Source organism: Columba livia, chromosome 17, assembly GCF_036013475.1.
Source record: "Columba livia isolate bColLiv1 breed racing homer chromosome 17, bColLiv1.pat.W.v2, whole genome shotgun sequence".
Lineage (NCBI taxonomy): Eukaryota > Metazoa > Chordata > Aves > Columbiformes > Columbidae > Columba > Columba livia.
The window spans coordinates 3,969,121-3,989,529 of record NC_088618.1 but is presented as its reverse complement, the minus strand read 5'-3'; the positions used below and the strand labels follow the sequence as shown (position 1 = coordinate 3,989,529).

The 20,409-nt window shown below is 43.3% G+C and overlaps 1 protein-coding gene across 9 annotated transcripts in view; it reads right to left on the bottom strand.

Moving 5' to 3' along the window:
* Window positions 1–20,409, bottom strand: part of PITPNM2 (phosphatidylinositol transfer protein membrane associated 2) — a 122,730-nt gene that overhangs the window by 39,016 nt on the left and 63,305 nt on the right. For all 9 annotated transcript variants that reach the window (XM_065033413.1, XM_065033418.1, XM_065033412.1 and 6 more), the window contains 3 exons: window positions 8,194–8,408; window positions 6,682–6,803; window positions 5,743–5,976 (listed from right to left, as the gene is read on the bottom strand). In XM_065033413.1, coding sequence (XP_064889485.1) covers window positions 5,743–5,976; window positions 6,682–6,803; window positions 8,194–8,408 — 571 coding nt within the window. The remainder of the gene's footprint in view (window positions 1–5,742; window positions 5,977–6,681; window positions 6,804–8,193; window positions 8,409–20,409) is intronic.

Below are 20,409 nucleotides of genomic sequence, written 5' to 3'. Positions count from 1 at the left end.
AGGTCAAAGCTCCAAACTGGTATTTATTACTGATGGGAGCACACGGCAGTAATGGTGGTTTTAAAAGCTTCTATAAATACAGCCAAACTAACCCTCAGGAGCCCTTCTGAAAAATAAGTAAATAAATAAAATCCATGAACATTGTCCCCCCTTTAATTACTGGGAAACTGAGGCAGAGGTGGGTTGAAGGACAATGCCAAAAGCATTGCTGTCTTAAGATCTCACTACTGCCATGGTTTCTGTGATCTTCAGCCTAAACACATCTTTTGTTTTCAGCAACCACTTCTTTTTTTTATTTTTTTCAATCACACAAAAACCTGATTTTAATATAGTTATTTCCTCCCAGGCCTGGGCACTTGATTTTCTGCTCTGTGCTTTGCTTAGTTCTTAATGCCACCAGCCGTCACAAGTCAACCTCTCAGGAGGAAATAACCCTTGAGATCAGTAGCTAACGCGATGGACCAGCTCAACCCGAACTTCATTTGCACAGTGAGATTACATCTATCAATATTTTATGCATTTCTCTGCCTGACTTTCAGAAGGGAACCTCACGTAGGAGAGGTAAGTTTGAGCCAGCAGACTGTGACCTTCAGGGGGCTGAACAATGGGCCTCGGCTGCTTAATCCTGTTCAACCTTAGTTGAGATTCAGAGTTATTTCCCCCACCAGATTACTTTCTGCAGAACCACAGGAGAATGTTTTAGTCTCCTCACCTTCCATTATGATTGATAATCAGTCGAGCTTAAAAAATGAAGATTAAACTCCCATCACATCCACATGGAACGCCCAGAAAACGTTTCCCTTGCTGTAATTCAGTCCCCAACACCACAACCATCCTTTGGCCTTCCACATTCACAGTGTTCAATTCTAACCTTACCTGAAACACCTTGAAAACAGACTGATTAAACACAGAAGCAAATGGTTTCCTCCCTCTTACCCCAAGGCTTCCTCCGTCCCAGGGCTCAGCAGCCTCTGCTCTCGCTCCTGGATCCAGCCTTGATGTATCAAGGCACCAACTCACAAATTCTGTGTAAAGGCACAGATGCCACCAACTGCATGTCTCTGTTTTAATGGACTAACATCATAAGGAACATAAAAACCGCTTGGGAGCATGAGAAGTCTCCTGAAGTTCCCTCCGCCTTCTTTTGCTTCATCTCTTAGATCACAAACATCGCCACAGACCTCCCCATCTGCACCGCTCACATCCCTTTGATTAGTCACCCCACATCAGCCTTCCTTAAAGCTTTCTTTTGAAAACAGGACGGCATCACGGGGCTTCACTCCAGATTAGTTATGAAGTCAAAAAGACTGAGATTATTTTCCTGGCCTCTGGCCTTCACCAGGGCTGTGTCAGCAATGCTGCATTTCTCTTTCTTAAACACAGGGAGAAAACCTGGAAGAGAAAGAGGCTGTCCATGTACAAAAGAAATTGAAAAATAAAAGTCATGACTTTCAGAAAAATAATCCTACTTGCTAGGGAAGGAAAACCTGAGCAGTCCCTGAGCGCACAGCAGTGAGTATATCTATCTATCTATATATATGTGAATTAATCTTCAGCCTTCCTGTAGGCAGCAGAGACCCAGAGGACACAGCGAGTTCCCCCAAACAGCTGCACGGATTCAAGATCCAGCTGCAAATAACTGACTCCCTGTCTGGACACTGCTCCCCTTCCTGTGCAAAAACAATTAAGTCTTAAAGCATTTTTTATCCAAGTCATCCAGCTGAAGTCACTAGGAAATAACAGCAACGGCATTTTTACAAGGATACAGGTACCAGCTGATTTCATTAATATCAGTAGTTAAGACGACTTCACTGTTTCTCCAGTGAGCACAATGCCTTGGTTTAAAAAAACCCAAGGAAACCACACATGCACAAAATGTACGCAGGCAGATTGAGTTCAGAAGTACCCGTCACTGGTGCATTAATTTAATTACAACATTTCCCACTGCGTTGTGCAGAAAGATCGTCTGTGAAGAGTCTAGCAGGGTGCAAACATTTAAATCACTTGCCTTTCAACTCATCACCTCAGCGACTCTGCTGCAGGGACTGGCTGAATCTATGAGGCGCTGACTCTTGTAAATGATTTGCCTGCAGATTGTGGTGTTGAACTTCATTTCACAAAAGGAAGTATAAATGACCATGAGACAAGATGGGACAGAGAAGAGTCTTTAGCTGAATTTTAAAAGCTTTTGTTTATAGTTCTGGGCTTGTTCTTTTCAAATTGAAGTAAGATAGTAACTGAAAAACTCAGAGAAGGAAAAAACCTGCCCAAACCCGCTCAGCTATCCATATACCATTAACCATGTACTCAGTGGCAACATCCCCAAACATTTTATAATGCACTCTCACGATTTCCTGGCAGCAGATAAAGGATTTTCCTCATGCAACACTATTTCCTTGATGGTCACAACAGATCCCATAACCTCGTCAGTGCAGTTCTGACTGTCTGAATGTATTTGATGAGAGGTAACCCGCGGTTTTATCTCCTTGCTTCCCTACCTTCCCTTCTGTCCTTGCTCAGACCCCTCACAAGGAAAAGCCTCTGGTCACATCCACCTCTCTGCAACCCACCTGCCCTTGGAAAGACTCGACCTGCAGGTGGGCAGTGTCCTTCTGGATGAACTTTCCATTTGATGGCTCAAGTGAAGCAAAAGTTCTGCAAAAGAGCTTTCAAAACCACTCCCGCTTTATCACTGTGCAACAATTTGGGCATATTTAGCCTACGACCTGCTGGTTTAAACAAAGCTCCAGCTACCAGAACAGGAACCTACTTTGCTGTGGTATATAATCAATAACCCATAGACAGTCAACACACTCGTTTAACAGCAAAAGAGTCATAGCCCACGTGTGCCATTAGGAAGCAAGTGGGAGCAGAACACTATGCAGTGCCAGTCCAATTAAACTTAAATTCTATGGGAATGGAGTAAAAAAGCATACAAATATTACAGCCAAGTAGACTAATAGCCCACAATTCCAGTCTGTGTCTCAGGCTGTCAAAGCACTGAGTAACTGTCCAATTAGTCATCAGAAAAAATGGCTGTCGCACTCAGTAAGACGGAGAACATTTCAACACCATCCCTCGGAGTTACTCCCTCCGTGCTCAGAAGCCTTTCTACGTATCACAATCCATCCGTCACTAAACTTGGACGTGTTCTTCTTTCAAGCCATTCTCTAATTTTAGTTTGTGCCACCAAAGGCTGCTCCTCTCCTCAGGCAGAGTTTGGATCCTGCTCTTGGTTTCTGCCTCAGTTTTCTTGCTGGTTGGTGACCCTGCACAGGGAGCACTAATTCCCCAGTAAATGAAATTGTAGGCACTGGGAACACATGAGCTAGGAGGAAAATGTCAAGGAGGGGCTGGCGCATGAGAACATCTCTGGTACCTGAGCTGGGTCCCCCATCAGCTGCATGATGCATGATCTGCTTTCCGTCACCAGGTGAAGCCCCAAAACCGGGATCAGTGTATAAGCCTGGTCAGGCACGTTGTAGCCCACATCTTTCCAAATCAACCGTCCCCATACCGTGCTGCCTTCAGCAGATGCGCTCTGGCACTTTTCCACTCACTAATGGCTTCCCCATGGCCGTCCCATCGCAGGGCAAGGCCCTGCATCTTCTGTAGAAACCCAAAGCTTTTGCTTTCATTTTTCACTCACTCAACTTTGTCTCGCCTTAAAGACTTCTCTGATTTTTATGCATCTTAACCACTTTGAAAAACACTATTTAACATCATTATAACTGAGTGGAAAGGCTTCTGAAAGGCAGACAATGATCTGGCTCCGCGCTCCGCAAAGCCTCAATCAAGAGGAAAATGGCAGGCAATCTTTCACGAAATACAAAAGAAACGTTTCTAAGGGAGACCACAATTTAATCTATGCCAAACACCTCTGAACAACTGGAAGAGTCACATGCTGCTTTTTCATTTAACAGATACAATGGAGTTGTTATTCTGCCCCCATGTTTTGCAGTATACACTAAATTAACCCATGTCACCGAAACGCCAGAGGAGCTCATTGCAGAGAGCCACTTGTAATACAGTATCTAACAGGTAAAAACTTCCATCTGGGGGTAAAGAAAACCCAAAGGAGCTTTAGGAAAGCAACCTGTGACTGTTCAGAGAGCACCGCACTGTTCTCTGCAGCTCTATCAGCGTTTTCCACATTAGCTCTCAGGAGCACGGTACGACTGAAAAGAGCTGTAAAGTTACTTAATTATAGCATCAGGCACTTCAAAGAAGCTTTGCATATAGAAGGGTCAGCTGCAGAGGTCATGCAGGAGGATTTACTGCAGACAGAAAGCTGGTAAGGTTGGTGCAAAAGCAATTGCAGTTTTGGACATGAGTTAGTGCTAGATTTAGGTTACAGCTGGACTCGACGATCTTAAGGGTCTCTTCCAAGCAATTCTATGATTCTATGTCTATTGCTATTATTTTGCAGACATATTTAGATTAAAAGCCTTTGGTAAATACTCCAGCTTTTCTGCAACATGATTTATAGCACTTGATACTGTATGGTTCTGTTTAACCAAAGGGGTACCTGAAAACAGCGGGAGAGCAAAGTAAACGTTAAGATAGATAAACCATCACTGTGCTGTACGTCCGTTAGTTCCTGGGCCAAAAGCATTGTTGATGTTGTGAGTTATCTCCGCTGCTTTATGACCCATTTTGAACTCAAATAAGAAAATGGCTCAAATTTGCTTTTTGTCTAGCATAATTTCTATAGTCTAAAATAAATATAAAATAAACAGCAAGTAATAAGTCAGTAGCAAAAAACCATAAAGTGAGAAAAGCACATTAAAATTACGTATAACATAACCACATTTATTTAAGAATGCATTCCAATATCAAACAGCAAATTTCAACAATGCAAAAGCTGCAATTACTTTTGCACCAGCCTAACAGCATCCTTTACACAGCCCTTCTCTGGCCGGCTCTTTGCCAGAGGACAGCCATACCTCTGCCCTTGTTTTGAGATGGGAATGCTTCTTTCAAACATTCTTTAAGTTTTCCACCTGGCCATAGATCTTGTCTCCTGTGGCACGGCTCAGAAACTGTACCAGTTGTGTTATAGATTTTCTGCAAGGAACAAATTACCGCTAGCACTGCTACCACCTGCACTGTCTGCACTTAGTTACTTCTGGGACACAAACAAAACCTCCTTAAAAGCATTGACCTAAGAATGACGCATCAATCAAAGCAGCGCAGTTACTCACAACTGAGAGCTGTCAATGACCCACGGTGGGTTATAGAACTATGGAACAATGGGGTGGGGACAGAGAGGGATGGTCATGCAGAGACCCGCCAGCCCTGCCACAGGGCAGGTAGAAACCAGGGACGCTCCAGGGAGAGGTTTTCTGGGACCACTTAGAACTCACCAGTGAAACACATTTCTCTTCGGGATTTTGTTCACAATAAAGAGAACTGGCAGATTTTGATAATGACCTGGTAAAGTTCAACACACAAATCTTCATCTATAAAAAAACCCCAGAATGCAAGATCTTGCCTACATAGGATTTGAAACCCTTTCAGTGGCTACACATGGTTTGGATTCATACATATCATAAGTGTTACTTATAACATGATTTTTTTCTGAACTGACCCGCAGCTCTGCCAAAGAGTAATCAGATCTGAGAACCTCTTCACAGACGTGTCTTGGGATACAATACATTGCACGCACCTCACCTTTGTGTTTCAGTTCAAAAACAACATTAAGGAGTTGACAGTGAACTTTGCTAGGATAGAAATGCTCACCAACATCATGGATAAACCGCTCGATTTTCGACTGCATCCCCCAGTATCTGAACTCCACTTTACAAAGTTTATATGCACACATGATGGGGTATTTCCCAGGGTTGTTCTTGTACTCTTGAATCCAGTCTTCTGAGAGGGGGCCTCTTTTAGTCTTCACTGATTTATACAGCTTTGGATCCTCCTCAGCTTTGTATTCATGTGGAGGGATAGGATCTTTAACAATATCAATAGGATCTATAGAAAGACAATAGAAGCATTTAGGCATTTCCTTTGCCTGAACAAAAGAAGAAAATACCATTTTTCAGGAGTTACTGGTCCCAGACCCAGCAGAAGCATCTGAAGTTTGGATAGAAGGGCAGGATCGCACTGACTCAAACCTTTTTGTCCAACACCAAAAGCCCCATCAGATGGGCTTAGGAATGAGGACAGTCATATATACATACGTAAGACTCCTTAACCCGATCTTCCAAAGACAGCAGCGAAGCTGAAGGGTTAACCTGCACGAGGGCAAGACTAAAAGGAGGGGAAGCAAAGCTGAAATACACCTTCATGTTTCAGAAGTGCAGATAGAAATGATTTTCATATATGTGAAGGAGCCAGGCAATTATACAGCAATATTTTCCTCTTCTTTGATTATTTCTTGTTACTCCCAAAATCATTAGATGTCTTACTCCCCTCGGGAGCTGCACAAACAAGACGGGAGAGTGTCAGCTTCAGTTTATAGACCAGGGATTCAAATTATTTATATGTGATTTACATCAAGCCTAGAAGAGAACTCAGGTGTCCTGACTGCACTCGATGTAACCCTGCCCTGCAGCCTGACACCGACAGCGGCACAGGTGTGTGTCAGCGACAACCTTAGGGGACACACAAAAAACTCCCCACCTCCCCAAACCACCAACAGAATAAAGGAAAAAGTAAAAGAAAAAGGCTATTCACCAAGAATGGTTTGTCTTTTTTCTGCAGGGGAAAGGTTGAACACGTTGACATTCTCTCCCGGATCAGTTTTGTAGTACGTCTCAATGTCAATAGAGAATTTCTCCACAAAAGGACACGTATACCTGAAAATGAGAACAATGCAGCTTAGAGTAAATCCCACTCGGCTTGGCAAGCAGAGAAAATGCTTGCTTAAGATGTGCAAAACCAGCCTCAAACCCAAGCCAGCCTTCACACGTGTGTTACTTCAGATATGCTTAAAATACTGACTATACAGATTAAAGAGTTTTTCTTTAATAACCTCTTAAGACAGGAGCTCACCTTGGACATGCAGTTTCCCTGGAATAGCTCTGGTTTAGTAAAACCCCAAGCCCAAGTCTATGGCTCCTCCACACCAATATTATCAGGACAGACTGTTTTTAAAAGAGCAGCTTTCAGCAAGGAGATAACTTTTGGTTCCATTATACTAACAAGCTCTGTTATGACACAGATACTAACACGAGGACACCCTGGAAATGCACCTTTAGCAGAGCTCGTCCCTGGAACCTGTGGCAGAATAAAATACACACTGGTTCTGCACAGGGTCGGGTTTCCTGGACAACTTATTGACTCACGGGCATTTAAAGAGAATAGATAAAACCAGAGTGGAAGTGGACTTTAATCACTTGAAAGTCCGAGAGCTCCAATATATATTTATGTATAAACTGCTCATCAGAGCCACTGACTCCCCACCTTGGCCCAGACTAATGTGACTTGTAGGAAGCAGCAAAACCAGAACCATGAAACTTTTCAAGATTTTTGATAAAAATAAAAATATCCATTAAATCCTTTTTAATACGACAGATAACAGTAATATCAAGACTTGTAAAGCTGGAAAAGGGCAAATGCTCTAAACCAGAGTAACTGGCACAAAGGTTATTTATTCCAGGGTATCTGAAGTCCTCCCAGACAAAATCAGGCACACGGAGGTCCCAGTGGGCTCCCCGGAGCCTCTGGCACTCTTCGTTTCTCAGGGTGAAAACCATAAGATGTAGGTTTATTTTCTAGATAAATGACAGAAAGACAGTTCCCAAAAAAGAAGCACCAGATTTATTTATTTAAGGTTTTCCTCTCCCCGTACTTTCTCCCATAGAACAAATGCATCCTGCCTTAACTGACAGTGTTCAACATGACAACTGTCCCATCACCGTGTGCATTTATAACTCCACTGAGCCAGCAGATATCTGCAACATCAAGTACAACGTGCAGTGCAGGACACAAGACCAAATAAAAACCATGCAGGACTTCCCACGCTTTGAGGGACAGAAAAACCCTAATGTTTTAGAGCAACCAGCCACAAGTTCTCCAGTACGATCCTGATCCTGAGATTAAGCACTGTGCAAGAATTCTAGGACGTGACCCCAGTTCCTTTAAAGGATATTACAGGAGGTGGAAGAGATGCCACTGCCACACAGCGACATCAGAGCCTCTCTCTAAAGCAGGGGAAACAGTTCTGGACGTTTTGACAAGTTTTACCTTGTCCTTGTGTAAGGATACGCGTTCCATGATTCCTCTTCCACTCGCAGAGCTGCCTTGGGCAATATAGAGCGGAACCAGCTGGGTATGTGCATCCCGATGTGATAGACTTTGTGGGTGTACTGCCCGTTGCCTCCCGGTCCGTCCATGTACGGCCTGTTCTCCAGGATCTCCACGCCGCTGCCTTCCCCGCATGTCTCCTCTCTGCTCTTTTTCTGAAAGGGAAAATAAATCACACCGTTAATCCTCCCGGTGCACTGTACGTACCAAAGACTGAAAGTGCACGAACACCGGGGATGGTTTCTAGGACTCCTTTTGAGCAGCACTTCCTACAGAGAGAAGAACTGGAGCAGCACCCTGGCTGTAAGATTACCAAACCTTAATAACATTTATAAGATTATAAAGCAAATATTTTTATTTTATATGTATACGTATATATATATATATATGTGTGTGTGTATATATATATATATATAGGACGTTTCAAAAAGACTGACCCAATTTGAAAGCATTGCTGCTTTAAAATTAGGTCTGACTTTTTGAAATACCCTGTATATGTATTTATGGTTGGACTTGATCTTGAGGGTCTCTTCAAACCGAAATGACTCTATCGTTCTATTAAAAAAAAAAAGTATATATACATATATATATGTCTATTTAGTGACTCATCTGGCCAATACAGGAACAGAGATCTGACCCAGAGATCCTTCAAAAATCTAGATCTGGCCACTAAGAGACAGTTTGAACGGAGACCCGATGACACACCAACTCCTGTTCCTACAATGGGTGACACGTGGCTTTTCCCGAGATGCCACCAAATGCCGTCACATTAGCAGATGACACAGCGAAGGGGAATTTGTCCATCTCGGCAGGTTCTTGCGGTGTCGCGTGAAGAATCACACACGGTCCTAAAGGCCGTTTTCTGACCTAAACCCACAGAATGTGGGGCTCGCTGCCTGTGGTCTGGCAGGGCAGCAGCTCCCCCACAACAGCTTGGAGAACATGCTCTGCTAATTAAGATATTATAAGAAACAACCCAAGTTTGCCAGAATGCACACGGCACCCCCGGCAGTCTCCATGTTTTGGCTGATTTGTATTATTGTCCCTCATTGAGAAACTGGCAAAATTTCCCTCAATAAAAAAAATACGGATTTCAGTGCTTCTAAGAAGAGCTGGAGGCAAAGCAAATATTTATTCATTTGTAACACATTTCAGCAGATTGGATGATGTATAACCTTCATCATTTCCAAACAACAGATTTATATCCCTAGTATTTTGAGTTTATTGTTTGTATTTGAGAGAACAGTACTTTGGAAATTAAGAGCAAAAATGGAATTTTAGACAAGAATCAACTGTGAAATGTAACACAATAACAACCTCTCATTTCTGGCATACAAACTATTCAAAGGATAACATGGTTTAACAGAAAATGATTAATAAGATGCAAGAGATCAGCTTCTCGTCTTTTGAGGACAGGATGATAAGACAACACAGCTATTTAGAAGTAAATAGCCCTCTTTTTAAAGAACTCTCAAGCGATTTTAAATTTAAACAGCTGTAACTGACAAATCTAAATAACTGACAATCTAAATAGTCACAAAGCGCAGTAGTCCTGCAAAAGAAAAGCACTTTTTAACAGTTTATATCTAAGTCAGCTGGCAGTTCATTAAAATACACATCCTCTTAAAACAAACGACTGTCTTTCAGTTCTTATATAAGCACTGACCAAGTCCTGTACAAATATTTATGACAATAACATTAAATAATCTTGAAGACCCAAAAATCTGCTTAATTCAAAGGTCTTGGAAAAGGCAATAACCCAGCAGGCACAGCAAATGTGTCAGACAGAATAACAGTGCAGCATCTGCGCTGAGCAGTTGATACAAATTATGGAGATCTACAGTTTTATTATACGGCATGAGCACGTGGAAATCCTAAGCGGAGGAAACATGGGTTATCTTCATGCCAAATTATCACATGTAGTCGGACATGGGCTAGATTTAAAACTCTGTTCTAGACTGTGTGGTTACCAGCAATCCCAAGGAAAATCTGCAAGTCCTCGTTTGGAACCGAAAGATATTTAGGAGTTAATTTCAAAAGGAATCTGCAGCACCGAGCGGACTGAGCATCTCCTGGGGCTGTGCCAAGCCAGAGGAACCGGGTTCCCAGGTTCACAAATGATCGTATTGCATTGGAAAACCAAACCACTGAAGATTTGTGTTTTAATGGCCATGGTTGATACGATAATGGATAACGACACCCTGTATGCTTTCTTTCTCAGAGTGCAATTTAACACTCTTGCTTTCAAAGCTACATCTGAGACACCCCCATGTGTTTTCTTCCCATATCTCGCCTACCCTGGATGCTCTTCAGAGGCTGGGTTTGAAGCCCAGACACACAGCTCACACCAACATCCTCCGCTTGTCTTTCCCCCATTTAGCCAGTTCTGGCAACATCTCCCTGCATGAAGATGACTTGCCTGGTTCTCATCCTACACCAAGAACCCTGGTGAACCTGCAAGATCAGCCCGTTTCTTGCTTTACATGAATCTTTCCATAGGCAGCTTTTCCACATGACCTGGTAACGCGAACACTCAGCATCTCAGACTTCGTATTTCTAGTTATTTCATTTGTTTCTATGCAGAAGACCATGAACCCTATTCTGAGAGCTTCCTCCTTCAGCCTTTCCAGACATCCAGCTCCAGCCCACAGCTTCTTTCACCCACTTGCAAGCCCCAAGCAAATTTTGGTCCTACAAATTCCTCCTGCTTGTCAATTATCTACACAAGATACGACAAGGGACAGCAAGAATATTTTCTTCAATTAATGTGAAATAAGAGCTGCATGGCAAAAACATCAGAACTACGAAGTTTGTATCACAAACTAATCTTTTGATTCAGCACAATTTATACTCAAAAGCCAATGTAACTTATTGTTGGGAATGACAGTAGAATAAAAAAACTCCACATTATAAACCACACCAAGCTGCTCCCCAGCTCTCACCAGTTACCTTGCTGGGAGGACAAGAAGCCACAGTCAGGTCAGGAAGGACCGAACAAGTCAGGTTAGATGGTCAACGGTAGAATCATTAACCAGCCGCAAAGACAAAAAGAAGATCAGTCTCTCTGACAATAAAAATAAAGGTATCAGCCACACGCACTCCAGAGACCAGGCTGATACTCTGAGCCCAAGCCGTGCTGTGGAAGAACAGCACTTGGGGACGTCAAGAGCAATTTGCTTTTCAACTGTGTAGCCTCTTCATGTCTATTGCGATTCAGCTATGGCTTGGAGAGGGCTTGTTCCAAGGAAGTGGTCTGTAAACAACAATTAAAGAATAACTGCCAATTAGGAAAGCATTTGGCTTGAGAAGCGGCTGGCAAATCCTCTCCAAAGAACGTCTGTCTGCTGGGAGGGACAGACGTGCAGGCACTTTGGGGTCACTCGTCAAGGTTTCAGCCTCATCGATGGACGCCCCTATGAGGAGCAGAGACTCATTTAGCAGACCACCTGTGTTATCACTGCTTGCTAATGACAACACCACCTTCCATCCACAGAAATATCTGAGGAAAGGTCCCAAACAAAACCAGAGAGTAGCTAACAGCCTTTATATGCAAGTTATCCAAGCCGTAATCACAGTAAACCATCTTACATTGTATTACAAGGCGAAATCCAGTCATCCCTTTAGAAGTCCCTCTCTTGTGCTGATGACACTCCATGTTCTGCACAGCCCCATCAATAGCTTTCCAGGACAGATGGTGACACAGATCCCTTCTAGCTAAAGTAATAGCATTAAATTACTCATAACAGGGAACCCAGAGAAGCAGATGCACCATGATTAGCAAGAATGCCAGTTACTTAAAGGCTTCTATTAAAATAAATCTCTTGGCACGGCAGCACAGCATGGGACACAGCACATGACCTCAGCATCGCAATCAGAGATGAATAATTCCCATGAATGTCATCTAAACACTGGGCTAGCCTAACCCCATTTGTCATCTGCCCTTCACGGCGGGAGACGAAGGGCTGTAAACAAAGCCTTTGCTGGTGGCAAAGACAGGTTGAGCAGTTCTCAGACCTTCCAACCCCCTTCCCGACAAGAAACGTGGTATAACTTACTAAAGGAACGATGGCCGACAGCAACAGAAACCCCAAGAACCTGAGAAGTCTCATTACAGCTGGAGGAACTGCACTCACAGAACAAGAACACGGAACGCTGGGGAAAACTGCTAAGATGTGCTTATCGTACCAGCTGGGGAAATACAGAAGTCAGGCTGTGGAAATGAAACTTGCCCTGTAGTATTTTGCTTTAGGTGAATTAGAAGAAAAACCAAGCCCACCAACCAACACAGTACTGCTCAGAACATCAAGAAGAATATGATCCTAAACCACTGGAGGCCTTTTCCACGTTGTTTTATCCCCAGAATAAAGCACAGGCTGGACATGGGTTCAGACACGTACATGGAGAATCTCTGCAAAGCCTACAGCAGCCCTGGAAATAGCTCAGGGGTTTCATTTCTCCTAAAGTTTACTTTTTATTTAAGTTACTACCTTGAGTACTGCAACGGTACTGCAGAGAACAGTAAAGGCAGGATAAGTTCCATGCTGATAAAAGGTGATCCAGGCATCATTCTAGCTTTTAAAAATAGATTATAGCTATAATTTTACCTTGTTTACAGTACAACCCCTGAATCTGACTAAGTCAGATGGTGATTACAAAAGGTTGACATGCTTTAGATTTACCATGAAGTTTCTTGGTGCGTTACTGCAACGTATTTACATGGTACCAGTGGCCTCTTTCGACGACCTATCAAAATTTTGAGATTATTCAAAATACAAAGACTAACAGCACTATGCTTGGTAGACCTACTGTCCACGAATAATGAAGACATAAATCACTGTCTGGAAATAATAACCAGAAGAGATATTTGCTTTTCTCCTCCAGTTCCATTTGGCAACGAGGTATTTTGATAGTCCCGACAAATTCTTCTGGGACAATCCATTAAAACAACACCGAAGTCTTGGGATTTATTTATCCGATTTAGACACAGATATGGATACAAGACGTTTGCAGCTGGGTGATGGTTTCAGTTAACAACGACAGCAAACAAAGGCATTTATGTAATCACTGAACAAGAACATGACAGCAAATCTCCCCAGAGGATGCTGCTAACATACTTGCTCATACTGTTGTGGCAAGGGAGGCTGAGAAAACATTCTCTATGGCCAATTACTATATTTTTTTACTGTTTTGGACCACAAATGCCAGTTAAGTTCCCAGAAACAGAACCTGTCCTTTGGGAACCAGCGAAAGCCTGAACTGCCTCTCGCATTCCACCAGACAACACAAAGCCCGAAGCGGCTCAGGCTGGGTGACTCCTGCCGACACCGAGACCTGGGGGCACTGCGCACACAGTTTTAGAAAGGAAGTACAAAGCTTCCTAAGAGGTAAAGTGTTGAGTAACAACATCTAGGGTGGGAGAGGAATCAACTGCTTGTTTTCAATCTCACCCGTATGTTGAGGGAAAAATATTCCCAACTATCTGCAGTTGGACATCATTTAGGCCGATGGTGATTTCACTCTTCTGATGGATTTTCCAAAGCGTTGCCTTCCTACCCAAAAGTCCTGAAACTAATTCATGGTTTATCCTTCATTCTCCCAGCGCAGCATTTTTGTACAGGGATAACGTGAACATTAACGATGTGCACGTACAGGGGTGTATCCGTTCTCTCTTCAGCCGCCTCTTGCTGCCCGTGACTCAGCTCTGGGTTCTGTTAACCTTTCCTTTTTGAGCATTTGAACTGACATCTAATTCATTACGAGCAATCTGCTTTCACCACCGACAACCTCCTGCCTGCTGATGCAGCGATCTGATAGACCAGGCACCACTCGTGGTCAGAATTCACTGCAGGTGATCAAAAATCAGCTCTTGGGCTAGGAAAACAAAACCTTGGTTTGCCCTCAAAGTACAGTAGGTCATACTTCCCTGACAAGCTGTTTGCTGTTGGGTTTTGTTGCGTGTTTTGGTTTTCTCTTTTCAAAAAGTGCATGTCAAATACCTGAAACACTCAATTAAAATCATAACCAGGGTGATACCTGAGCAAAAAGCTTTTTCAATGTGAAAAAAGGGAGGAGGAGATGGTACTATTCCACTCCTACACAAGCCAAGGAGGAGAACTTCTGATCAGATCAAAACCACCATAATTTTATCAGTGCATAATGTTCTACGAGCAAACAGGAAGTTACAGGAATTAAATTAAAAATAAAAATCACCCTTACTGTTATTAATACTTCGGAATGCTGAAGCAGAACAGCACACACAACTTATTGCTGTCGAAGGCTCTTGTGCCACAGTCAGAATAGCTCGAGTCCTCTCACATTTGAGATGACGGCATCAACACGGGAGCATTATTTTGAAGAGGGAGAAGGTAACCTGAAGCCACAGAGATGCTGGCAGGGGTACGTCTGGTACCCAGATCTTTCAAACGCCATTTTGGCATCCTAACCACGATGTGGCTCTTCATTTGGCCTGAGTGGCGACCTTTACCAAAATACAGCAAAACAGTCCTCAAACAGGGAAGCTTCTCTACTCCTGTTTTGCAGGAGTTGAGTGTATTCTTACTGGTTATATTGGAAAAACAATATCAAAGGCAGGCAGGAGCCAGGATCCCTGTTACCCCGGGGACAGGTTTTAATAGAATAGTACTCTTGAGCCTGTACTTTGTAAAGTACAAATCAGAAACAAATCCATGTCAAGTTGGACTGAAAATCCTTTAGCAACAACGTTGCTGGAGGACAGAGAGGAACTTGTGAGTTTTGCTCTTGTTACTCAAAGTCAAGGCTCACTGCACCTCATCCTGCACAGCTCGGTTGGCACCACCTTAATCGTAAACCAAGTCCAACTGCAAAGGGATTTCCCAGTCTCTCCAGTTTCACTATTCACATCCTTCCAGAAGCTGTGGATGCCCGAAGCCCGTGTTTTTGTTTAAACCATGTGCATCACATTACAAATGCAGGCAACTTTAAGCTGCAACATCTGTTTCCATGGCAATGGGACTGCATCAGCAATGCACTGGGTTTAGTTTAGGCCACGTTCACTGGGCGCCGCACACGAATCACCCTGGTGAACAGCAAACCAAGCGATGTCACCAGTAACCATGGTGCCCACAGCCGAGGTTTCCGTGTGCCCTTTGAGCTCTAACACGCACCCTTCATGCATGACTATTATTTTAATCCAATTAGCGCTGTTAAAAAAATAATAAGAATACATGAAGAGCCAGCATCAATACTTATTTAGCAAAGGAAGGTTAGTTTGAGTCAATAAGGCAGCGACCAGAACACGAGGCTTTACAATTGCAGTTTGACTCCAAGCCTCGCTGCACTGCACACATAGGAATGACATGAAACCGTGGGGAGAGGGGAAGGAAATCTGTTCCTCATCAATGGCTTTATTAATAAAAGCAAAAACCAGCTGGTTTAAACATCCTTCTTGTAGGTTTGATCAATGGCTGGGCAACGCACAATGCTGTGTTCTGTCCAGGCAACACCCTTCCCCAAATACCGCTGCTTCACCAGCTAAATATAAAACCTCATCTTAAGGTAAAACATAATGCTAAAAAAAAAGCCTTAAAACTTATAAGCAGGACAAGGCGTCAGCAGCAGAGTCTTGCAAGACAGAGCAGAAATATGTGCAGCATCAATTTGTACAAATGTTGTAGGCACTGCATTATTTAGAATCAGGTCTAGATATTAATGAAGCTGTTTGCACAAACCCAGGATATTTTGGGGACAATCAATCGTGCGGGACTATAAATAATTTACAGCGTTACGAGAACTGTTCTCATGGCCACTCGTTAATCACTCCGCCTTACAAAGATGCCCAGTCACACTCCTACGGAGCCAGGGCTGGATGTGCCGGCAGCACATGAATTAGGAATCACTTTGTTATGGAGATACCTCAAACTTGTTTACTCCACATGCTCCATCATTCAAATGTCTACTACACTTCCAGCTCAGTATTTCATCTTACCTTGAGTATTTCCTTCCTTGTCTTTAAACAGATTTTTCAGTATGTTAACTGTTCCACAGACACCATGTGTGAGAATTACTGTCCCTAGTTTAAAGGGAGGTAAAGCAAGTTGCCCATTATTATATTGTGAGTCAGAGACTAAATTTCAACACAGAGTGTTTTCAATCAATTCTGATCCTCTGACTACATCCCTTAGATTTTAGGAACCCAATAGAACCGTTCACTAACAATAGGCTGTATGCTAAAATACTGGTTGGCTGGCTTAAAGAATTCCCCACAGTTTTCCTAACACTTAATTCATTACTTGCCTTCAGGTATTTGAAAAAGCAAGAAACTAATCTGGGTCAACCATCAAGATCTTGTTCAGGGGTGGACAGGTCAGAAATGTTCTTTCATAAGAATAAAGAAGGCAACAGGCATTCTGACAGCGACAAGCTCGGCAGGATTGTCAGTGCTGCACCCTGCATTAAAACCAGTACAAATGAGAAGTTCAAAGTATTTTTTTGTGTTATAACATTATCTCAGTTTCACTCCGTTTTGTTCGAGAGCATGTGAACTGTCAAGGCAACACAGTCCACTACTATCAAATCAATCTATTTTTTCACCAGCTATAGGATAACAGCCAATTTAAGAACTGTTCCACAATAATGGCTGGAAAACAGGGGAAAAAAAAAGAAGGCAAAAAAGCTGTTTGCTATTTCTGTATGTTTTCCCCAAATGCTGACCTGTATGGGTGTTGCTGTCACCTGTGCAAATCAGACCATGAGTCTGGCAGCACTGAACCTGGACCTGCCTTGTTCTCAAAGCTCAGTGATTCTGAGTGTCTTACTCTCCTCTTTCAAGAGGTTGCAAACCCTCATGATCACAAAGAAAAGGTTATGAAAACCAGAGGAAGAAGAGAGAACATAGAAGCATTGAATGCTGTAGCACAGAAATTGGCAAAAAAAGCCTCAAACTAGGCTTTTGCTTCTAGACTGGTGAATCTTCCAGGGTCTCTGGAGCTGCCAGCAGTGTCACCTGCTTTTAAAATTAAAGCATATATGTCTGTCTGTCCAGATGGCCAAGGCATCTGCAAACGACACACAAATAATCAGCCATCCTGCTCTTCAGTGTCCAGAGATGAAGGGTTAGTTTGTTTTCCCCCACTCAATCAGCCTTTCACCATCTGCTGAGCCTGCTGGCAGTCGCCAAGCGTCGCTAACAGCTTGAGGGACATGACTTTTGCACCCAGGTATCAGGACGCGGCCCCAGGAATTACCAGCACACCAAGTCTGTTCTCAAAGGTGATCCCTGAGAGCTACACGCAAAGGAAGGAGAAAACAGGACGGGGCAGGGGTCTGGGGACTGAGGTGATGGACACATCGTGATCCTTCAGAAAGGGAAGCGACTCGGGGTGCTCCATCGGCAGGAGATGCAGATCACTGCAGATGCTCGGAAACACACTCTGATTTTCCAGGGAAGGCAATAAATGCAAAGCCCCGAGGGACTGCAGAAGAGAGGCTCATGTTAAAAGATGAGGAGAGTCCTCGATTCCCAGGATGCTGCCTGAGTTCGGCAGGCAGCGCTGAGCAGATGGGTCATCTTGAACAGATTCCTCAAACAGGGAACAGCGTCCTTCCTGAGTCACGGACCCTCAAAGGGTTGAATGACAATGTATTAACATGATTAGTTTATAAGGATGACCCAGCATCTTAAAACAAGCCTCGTCCCCAAGAGGCAATGACTAGGTCCAGAAGAATATTTTTAAAGAACGCTATCTTTGGAGGAAGGTCACGAGTACTCAGAGAAAACTGCACGGAGAAAACAAGGACTGGACTTATTTACAGCCGAGAAAGCAAGCTATGCACACCGATATAAAAGAAAGATTTAATAACAAGAGGACTTCTCATCTTCTGTAAGGGTCAGGAGGGCAACGGTCTCTCAGAACCTCACGGCATATGGAACTGCAGTAATGAATGGTATTAAGATGATAAATGGACTGACCTTTGGCTAATAACACACTGATCTTTCTGACAAACACATTCAAATCTCGGAATACAAGCTTTTTTGAGACAGAGGCTTAAAGTGTGTGTTGTTTCACTGTTTTGAAATATTTTGCCTGTTTTATGGACCAGAATAATAACAGGTCACAGCAGAAAGGAAGATCTCTGGTTCCCGGCTCAAATGCAAAAACCTGTATGTTTTAATTTGGATAGCAAACGAGACAAAACCTCAGCGATGATGCAAAAAGACCCTCGTGCACATGGAAGAGCTAAGGCTTCACTGCTCTGCGGCCAAGGCAGCGAGGGCTCCCAGCCCCAGATGCTGACAACGTGCGTGAGAGGTTTCCCAGGAAAACATGGATATTGATAGTCTAAAATTCAATAGAGAAAAACAATTCAGTTCGGATCTGCTGGGCTTCAAGCAAGTCAAGGGTACATTAAGCCCTCTGCTGTAATATCAAATTAACTTATTTATGGAAGAATTTAAGTGCTACTTAGAGTACTGAAACCACCGTCTCTGTAGATAATATTTCAGAAGCTACCAGAAAGCAACACTTAAGCGACTTGTTGCTCCTTTCCTTTCGCCCTATTTATTTTTTTTTTTAATTTTATTTTTTTTTTTTAATTTTTAATTAATTAGCAGCACACTCACCTCAGTTTTCACAGTTTTATACACCAGCCTGGAGAACTTTAAGTGTGAGAGAAATTACAGAGCAGCACAGGCAGCGCACAATGATTTATCGCATGTCTCGCCTGCCCAGTGGCGCAGAGAACCAAAAGAGATGCTGGATTATATACTGCACAATTTTAATTCTCCCATCCAATAAACACAGTAAATATGAGTACAGCCTGTCCCGGTTTAATGGAAGGACCCTTTGCTGCTTGGCCGTGATGCTGCTCACGTCAAATAAGGTGGAAATTTTTTGTTAAGGCTTCTAAGAAGAAGGAGGAGGAACTGTCCTCTCGTGAACGGGGACAAAAGGACCTTCCACGGCAAAGGCAATAATCTCCATGGAAACATCTTTGAAAAGTGACCACGGTGCTGCAGCTCGAGGCTGAACATCCACGTCCTCGCGGTTTGGAGACACCACGTCCGCAGCAAAGGGTTCCCAGAGCAACCGCACGGGCCAGCTGCTGCATCTCCCAGGTGAGAAGGGCCTTTCGGAAAATTTCCATTTCGAGGATGATGAAATCCAGGAAATCTGATTGCTCTTAAAAGAACAACTTTGTACCAACTGGTTTGGAGTTTAATGGAGATCTTTGCTCATGAGCTTAAAGTTAAATGGGTGGAAAACTTCAAGTACGTGCTTACGGCTCTATAAAACCCTTGAGGAATAACTGTGACATCTCCTTTTTATGCTGTTGGAAAACTGCTTCCTACGGGACCAGGCTGAGTAGTGTCTCCAGCAACAACGACACCGCACAGCGCACAACAAACGCCTCTGAAATGAACTTTTTGCTTTTAAGAATTGCTCCTCTCCTCGGGAACTACTTTAAATCATCCTGTTCTACATTTCAGCCAAAGATTTCTAAGAAATGGCTCTACGCCGCTGTTTTGTACAGATAGCTTGTTCCCCTAAGGGGGTTCAACATACAGCACTTGGTTCTCCTGTGGCCTCCTTATGCATTTCACAGGAAAAATAAAGGCAGACATGAAGCACTTTCTCATTCTCGGAGCAGAAGGGAAGTCGTGCTCCCCACTGCTCTCCCCCAGCACCTGTCTCAAAGACAAAACCTCTGCTTTTAAATCACACTGAAGAGAAAGGACATTTGATATCATGGTCTAGGAAAAGCTCCCATTGAAGTCGGCAGGAATCTTCCCACCAATTTCAGGCTGAATTCAAGCAGATCGCTACCGAACACTAAGAAACAGAACATAAACTCCATGTCCTGCCCTAAGCGGGTGTTCTGGTTTTGTTTTAATTTGAGCTGAGACTAGTACTTTCAATAGAAAGCACAGCTAACTTTTCCTCTTGCATTGCTTGTAATGGAGGAACTTGTTTGTAACTTGTTTGTCACACACTTCTCTCTGGGTACACGCAATGTTTCCAGCTATTGCACCTGATTTAAGAGGAAACCCGACTTGGCCACACATACATGCACCAGAAAATCAAAGCAGGTGTGAAGCAGGACTGGGTGACAACTTGGGGCTGTCGTTTCCCAAGTAGTTTCCTGGGCCAGCAAACATCACAGTGCATGAAGCCCTAA